At 55.4% G+C, this 7523-nt stretch overlaps 1 protein-coding gene across 1 annotated transcript in view; it reads left to right on the top strand.

Annotated features, from left to right (window-relative positions):
• SARNP (SAP domain containing ribonucleoprotein) overlaps window positions 1-4544 on the top strand; it is a gene marked incomplete at its 5' end in the record, with an annotated part of 21237 nt that extends 16693 nt beyond the window's left edge. The window contains 2 exon segments of the mRNA XM_010075839.1: window positions 2643-2732; window positions 4440-4544. Coding sequence (XP_010074141.1) covers window positions 2643-2732; window positions 4440-4481 — 132 coding nt within the window.
• Window positions 4545-7523: the final 2979 nt, after the last annotated feature.

Here is a 7523-nt window from a genome sequence, read left to right as displayed (position 1 = left end):
GGCACGAAGGGTCTTGTTTCCCTCCACGTGGAGGAGCTGCCCTGTCGAAGGAGACCATTGCCTGACCTTTTATGTGGCCGTTATTTCACAGTGAGCCTGGCGGGACCAGAGCAGTGAGTGGGGATCTGACGGCGGGACGCGTGGAGCATCTCCCATGCGTTGGTCCCTCTCCCCTGGACAGCCGGCCTGTTCCCCTTCTCCCTCCCCGGCTGCGCGGGCTGAGCCGGATGTCATCCCTAAAGTCTCCTTTCACAGCGCACGCACTGAGCAATTGCTGTTTAATCTCCGTGTCCGAGGCCCGGGCGCTGTGAGCGCAGTGGGGTGCAGCGATGGACGGTGGGGCCTCGCTGGCCTCATCCTTCAGCGTGGAGAGAGAGACGCTCCCCGTGGGTCGTTGAGTGGGAGCTGGCGGGTGCTGGGGGCTGGGAGCGGCTCTCCGGCTCCTTGCCCTGGATGCCACGGGTGGTGTTTGTCCGCCCGTCAGGAGTGAGGCTGGCGGTGGGGTTTTCCCCTCTGTAAAAGTTTGACTCTGGCACGTGAGTTACGCAGAACATCGCTCTGGAGCACGGCTCTCCTCCCTGGAGAGGGGCTGAAATCTCCCTTGCAGGGAGGTGACCCGCTGTGCTCTGCCTGCCCTGAGCTGGGATCCGAGCTGGATCTGCTCTGCTGGGAGTGCCAGAGCTCTCGCACCATGGAAACCAGGAGTTAATGCCTTTTGGCATTAACCCTTCTGGCACTGGTGCTTCTGTCTTTTCCTGGGAGAGAGGGAATGAGCCAGGTTTGAAATGGATCCTTCTGTTTTTTGGGAATAAGCACTAGCACTAGGAGTTGAGCTGTTAAACCTGGATTTGACCAGTGCTCTCCCAGTCTGGAGCTGCGCAGGCCCAGTCACCCCCCGGGACCCCTTCCTTGCACGTCGGGAGCTGCCCCACACGTGTCACTTGCTTCAAGAAAACAATAAAAAAAAAATTCCCTGAAGCCTGAGGTTCTTTTGGATGCTGCATGGGGCTTGGCAAAATGCCGTGGTGTGGAGGGGCGAGCTCCCATTCCTCTTTTCCTCGGTCCCTGGGTGGAAGAGGACGGGCAGCAGTGTGGGGACATCAGCTTTGGGGATGTCAGCCCCCCAGAGCCTGTCCCTGCTGTGCCTGGGCTCCGTGCGGTTCAGACTGGGCTGGCCGGACAAGGAGGGAGCCCAGATCTAGCTCAGAGAGGAATTGGATCCCGCAGCAGATTTTTTCTTCTTCTTCTTTCCCTCACCCTCCCCCCTTTTTTAGACAAACTACAGAATAACTCTCGTGGTGTGAGCGCAAAGGGAACAAGCCGAGAAGTAGTCAGGTGAGAAAATAAATCTGCCGTCCTGGCAGCGAGGTCAGCTTTCCCTGCAGCTGCGGGTGCACCCATTTGCGTGCCGGAGCGCGGCCCTGGGGCGCTGCTGGGGGTTGATAGATGCGGAGATCTCAGCGTTTTGATAGAGGTAATTTTCCTCAGATGGGTTTCAGCACCCCGTGAATCAAAACCTGTCAGCGAGGAGCTCGAGATGGAGTGAAGTTTATTGTACGCGTGTTTGCAGCTGACACCGGCGTGCTAGGGGGTCAAGTCAGCGAATCGTTAGGACGGGGTTGATTTAGGAAGAGGGTCCTGCGCTTTCCCCGCAGGGCAGGGGCTGGGGGGGCTTACAGAAAAAATAAATAAAAATCTATAGCTCGATGCGGTCCCTGGGAGCCTCCCCTGGCCCTTTAGTGAAGTTCTGGTGCTTTTCCAAAGTGGCTTTGTGGCCATCCTCCTGCTTGCGGGGTTTAAACTGTGCAGGGATGGTTTTAAGAGCCTGTTTAATGTCGCTGATGCCCAGGTTGGGTTTTCTTTGTGCAGCCACAGTTTGCGCGTCTGTCGTGCTGCCCCAGCAAGCAACTTCTTCCCTCCCCTGTCCCCGTGCTGATAATCCCTCCCCACGTCCTTTGTTCACAACCCTCAGGTTTTGCTGCTTTTCTGGGATGTTGCTTTTTCTTTGCTGCTATTCTCCTTCTGCCTGGTGCCCCTTGCTCTCAACCCCAGGTTTAGAGTCTCTGGGTTTTTTGGAGGACCTTGAGGAGCAGGGAGTCGGAGCCTCTGGGAAAAGTCAGTGGAAATTTGCTCGCTTGGGCTGGAAATAAATTAAATGAGACTTGGGAGGATGAGGTGAGCACTGAGCCTCCATCTCCAAATAAAAATGTGATCCAGAGAAACGGCATGGTGTCTGCAGCTCGGGGTGACTGTCTGGTTCCTACCGCTCGCATTCGCAGGGGCGTTACGGCGGTCCCTGCCGCAGCTGTCAATACTCCCCAAATCCTTCCTCGACCGTATCCAGCTGAAGGTGTGAGGTTCTGGCTGCTGAGGCTGGATTGTCCCTCGCGTGTCCCCACCCATGCCTGGCCACAGTGGCTGTGAGGAGCATCTGTCCTTCCCTTCCACCCTTCCCTGTCCTTGGGTTTGAGCGTGAAGAAACTCAGAACAAAGCAGACCATGCCGTACGGACGGGCAGGCTGGCGGGGGGGCTCTGGCAGCCGGCTGTAGGGGGAGCGGGGGTAGGAAGAACGTGATTTACTGTTAAATGAGCACCCCAGGGCATTGCCAACAAAATAAACCTTTGTTCTTCTCGGTGCCAGAGTGAAGACGATGAGAAACTGAAGAAGAGGAAGGAGCGGTTTGGCATTGTCACAAGTTCCACCGGGGCTGGAGCTACAGAGGACACAGAGGTAAAGGATGCCGAGGGGAGCGGTGATGGTCTCGGGGCGTGACTCCACACCCTGGGGACCTCTCGGTCCCACGTCCCTTGCGCTGCTGTGGGGCTGACCCCCAGCTGTGGTGGGCGCGCTCCCGTGGCCACTCAGCCCCTTCACCTTGGCAGTGCGCATTGAGCTACCGCTGTCGATCTGCTGTGGCTTTCCCTGGCTCCTGGGAATCGGCTGCTCCAGAGCCCTCCGAGCCCTGGGAGCCAGCACGTGGCGGTGGCCAGCTCCTCCTCGCAGGACAACACAGATGCTTCCGGAAGAGGCGGGGGACACGTCTGTTCTGCTCCGTTTCTCCCACCCTGGTTCCCCCTCCTCTGGATTTGATCTCTTTGCTTCCTGTGCTCTGTAATTCCCATGTCCTGGATGCTCTTGGACTCTCAGATGCTATTGTAGGTTCTTCAACAAATCCCTGGAGCCTCTACAACATAATGAGGATTGAGATCCTGACCCTGTTTCTAGCTTTTCTCCTCCACACTTTGTTCTGTCTTCAGTGGTTTTGGCCAATCTTTTAAATTTGTCACATCCTCAGGGCAATTTTGTGCTCTTTTATGTCTTTTACGCTTTTTTCTGCTTCAAACTCTCCAAGTCACCGTGCGGGCTCTGCTCCAGCGTGGCAGCTCCTGCATTAAGCGAGGTGGGTCATGCTGTGCACACCTGTGGTGCCAGCATGGGTCAGCCAGAGTCTTTGGGATCCCTCTCCTGAGGACAAACGGACCCCCCCAGGTTCCCTGTGGTAACAGTCGAATGGCAAAGGTTGCAGCAGGGCGAGCGTTGGGTCTCGGATCCTGCGTCACCAGCTGGCTGCTGGGCTCCGCAGCCAAGGAGGGGGTTTTGTTCGGTTCCTAGGAACGATCCCAACAATTCAGGTGGGGTTTAGGGGCTTTTTTTTAGGGTTTTTTTGTGTGTTTGTGTGTTTTGTTTGGGGATACTGCAGAAGCCCTGCCCCGCGTGAAGCCCCACGAGCATGGGAGAATGAGCCCCTCGGGCCGCGCAGAGGAGGCGGCCGCGGGGGGATTCCATACTTTTCCGTTAGGTCACTTGGAGATTGTGGCTGGAACAAAAAGGTCTTTTTACTGGCATTGTGTGCACTCAAATGCACCTTTCCCCCAGAGATTCTTGATTAAGGCTTCTGTTGTCCCCGGGCTATTTATCCTGCTAAAAATTAAGATTTATACGCCCCTCGTGTATCAGCTTAAAGGCATATCTGAGAGACGCAATAGTATATTTAATGCGTTTTAGTGTGTCCCCCTCACCTTCTCCATGAATAGCAGAGTGTTAACCCTTTGCCCTTTTCCATTTCCCACCTCCACCCAGCCTGGAAGGTTTTTCCAGCCTCTGAAGTGGGCATTGTTCCCGGCTCAGCCCCTTTGTCGCATTTTGCCAGCACCACGGAGCGACTCCAACAGCTCTGCATCTCAGGCACTGGAGATTTCTGCTGACTTGATTTCGGGGTGCTCTTTGTCCTGGCATTGGAAGAAAAACTTTGAACTAATGCTGTGTCGGTGTGCTCAGGAAGGGGCCGGAGCCGCCGAGCTTGGGCATTATTACTGATACCAAATTTTTAAGAAATTCCCCATCTGAAAATTTCTTGTGTGTGAGATTTTAAAGAACTTGTTCATTTGTTTCTTTTTGGTTTTGATTTTTTTCTTCCCCTGTAATTCCTCTTTGCAGGCAAAGAAGAGGAAAAGAGCAGAACGCTTTGGGATCGTCTGATGCCGGTCCTGTTTAGCTCCAGCCCATTGCAGTGTGCTTCTCGAGTGTGTGCATCCCCTTCCTCTCTCTTTTCCCCCCCACTTTCTCTCACTCCCACAGTGTTTGTCTCGGTTTTAGTGATGAGTAGACAGGGAATGCCCCATAGATGTATGATTGTGCTACTATTTTATTTTTTTTTTTTTCAAGTTACGAAGTTTACAAATGAACAAAAGTGGAGCAAAAAGCAGCAGCTGCTCTTGGTGCATCTCTGGTAGCCGCAGTCCCATGGCCCGGTGCTTTCCTGGCTGCAGGGGGGGTCACTGACAGCAGCTCGCGCCCGAGAGGCCGGCCGGCGGGGAGGGATGGCGAGTGTCCTGGTGTCCTCCCAGGGAGTCAAACTCTGCCCAGTAAACAGACGGGCAGATAGAGCAACGGGAGTAGCTGCTGCGCGCTGAGGAAGGGAAAGCGTTGAGGAGCAGAGATGGAGCAGGTTTGCTCTGCCCTCAGCAGCTGCTTTTCAAGTTGAAGGACTCCAGGACGCTGCGGAAGTGAGGAGCAGTTTGAAGCGTGTTGTCTGTTTGCATCCGATGCCATCGCCGCCTCTCGATGCTCCTCTGCCCCGGGAAGGTTCGGCTCTGTCCTGGTTCCTCCCCAGCAGCCGGGACAGGAACACGCCTCGTCTCGAGGGCACGATGCGTAGCGCGAGTCCTGCTCCAGATCTCTGGCATCATGCCCCCATCTCATCCGACAGGTTGAACGTCAGGGAAGGATTTTCTCAAATATCTTGTATCTTGGTTTCAAAAATGGAAGCGACGTGTGATAGGCGACGCGTGGGGCAGTTTCCCGACTGCCGTCCTTCCTGGGGTGAGGCTGATGGGAATTGTCAGAGCAAGAGTCACTGATTAACCCTAGATAGAGACCGGTGTCCTAAAACGAAGAGGAAAATACAACAATGCGGAGTCTGTCCTCCTTGCGTTGTTTATCCCACCTTGTTAAGCCCTTGTGGCATTTCACGTACGTTTTCCAGGTTCCTCCAAGGTTGATGATAATGTTTCTCTACAACCCAGCAGAGTCGCTTTGTCCCGTGTTTGTTCGCAGGCTGGATTTTATCTTGTCCCCTCTGCCTCGGAGCTGCTGCCAAGCTGGTTTAACTCCCAGACCTGCTGAAGTGTCTCCTCTGAGCTGCTGGGCAGTGCAGAAGGGCACCGGCATCATCCTGGGCCACGTTTCTTGGTGGCTCTTGAGGAACACGGTTCCTTCTGCTGTGTTATCCGTAACCCTGTCGGGTGAAATTACAGAACACGGATCCCTCGGCCCCAGGTGGGAGCAGGAATCTGTCCGTGTGGATCTTTAGGTGGGTGTCGTGGCCAAAATCCTTCTCTTGGCTGAAGACCGACATCCTGGGATTCTTATTTCTGACTGTCACCTGTCACCAGAGGGATGTTTGCCTTGTCTGTGCTCGGCTCCTTAAGAGAACAGCGGGTGCGTGTCCAAATCCAGCTTTTCAGAGGCTTATCCCTGGTTCTTAACAAGCAATATATATATATATTTTTAATGTAGAAGTCTTCAAGCCGCCCCTGTTCCGTTGCTGTTCACAGCGTGGCTGCGCCTGGGTCCCTCGGTGACTCTCAGCAATACCTTGGACATTTGTTCACTTTCCCAAAGGGCAGCTAAAAGCCCCGGGGGCCGGGTGCCAGTGTGTGTCTCGGGTTGTCAGTGGCCGAGTGAATCGAAGCTCTCTTGCTCCTTCCCAGTTTAATGTCATAACGTTACTCTGGTTTGGTTTTTTTTGGTTTTGTATGTCAGATTTTGTAAGATGTATTTTCTATTTGGCTCATGATCTTTTTGCTGGTAAATATTTGCTTGAAATGTTTTGTAGTGTGCCAGGGCAGACACTGCACTTCATTCTCGGTTTCATAATAAAACTCCTCCAAGGCGATTCTTGGATCTGTCAGTTTGATGCACGGCGCGGCCGGTCCTCGGGGCTGGAGCTGATGGAGACGGCACGGGGACGGCCGGGGGGCAGAGACCGATCAGGCCGTCACCAGCAGTTGGAGATTGTCCTGACAATCATGTGGCTTGGCCAAAGTCCTCACCCCCCCTTTGCCTCTCCGGATTGACTGCTGCTCTGTTCGGGTGAAACCTCGCTCTGAGCTGACATCGGGAGCTGCGCAGATCCAGGACGCAGCTGGAGCCACCTCCAAGGAGCCGGGCGGTTGCTGCTTCTCCCGCCTGGGGGGTTTTCCTCTCCTGGGTGTCGGAGGAGAATCATTCCAATTGCCCGGTGTTTCAAACTCACCCTAATTTATTTTTCCTCCCTGAGCTGCGGGCTGCTCGTGACTAATTTGGGCTGAATAGGGGGAGAAAAAAAGCAGTGGGCGCACAATGAGCGGGGGAAAGTGTGGGAAAGGCGGCGAAAGAAAAGGGAGAGCCAGGGGCTGGTGGCGTACGCTGAGCGGTGCCCAAATTCGGCATGAAGTCACTTGTCACGGCCGCCGCTCAGGCTGTAAATGCAACGAGAGGTCAGGGGCGGACGGAGGAGAGGGAGAAACCCCGGGGCGGGGGGTTTGGACAATGGGACGAGGAGTGGGGTGCATGGTGGAGGGGGGAATGTGCATTGCATGCTCTGATGCCAATGTGTCCCTTCTTCCATCCTCATCTCCCGACGGCCCCTGGGTCCTCCGTGGGTGGGTTGGAAACGGCTTTTGTTCAAATTCAGAAAAATTCAGAGACGAAAGAGCAGAGCCTGGAAGTGCGGGTGAGCCCGAGGGGGAATGGCGGCGAGCCCGGCCCCGAGCCCGTGCCTGTGTCCGTCCCAGCTTGGTGCTGTGGTGGGATTTGGGATGTGCTGGTTCTGCTGCAGGATCCAGGATGGGCCGGGTCCGTGGTGGTGAGGCCAGACTGGGTCCTGCTGTGGGGGGTCCATGGGGGTTTCCATGGCAGGAGGGGGCTGTGGGCTGCTGCTGGGAGGATCTCCCCTCTCCAGACCCACTGGCCTCGTGCATCCTCTCCCCGAGGAGCCCAAGCAATGGCCCTTGGCCGGTCGCTCCTGTCCCTTCCTCC

This window comes from Pterocles gutturalis, unplaced genomic scaffold, assembly GCF_000699245.1.
Source record: "Pterocles gutturalis isolate BGI_N339 unplaced genomic scaffold, ASM69924v1 scaffold1668, whole genome shotgun sequence".
Lineage (NCBI taxonomy): Eukaryota > Metazoa > Chordata > Aves > Pterocliformes > Pteroclidae > Pterocles > Pterocles gutturalis.
Note: the sequence above shows the minus strand (reverse complement) of the source record. Positions and strands in the feature narration are given on the sequence as shown.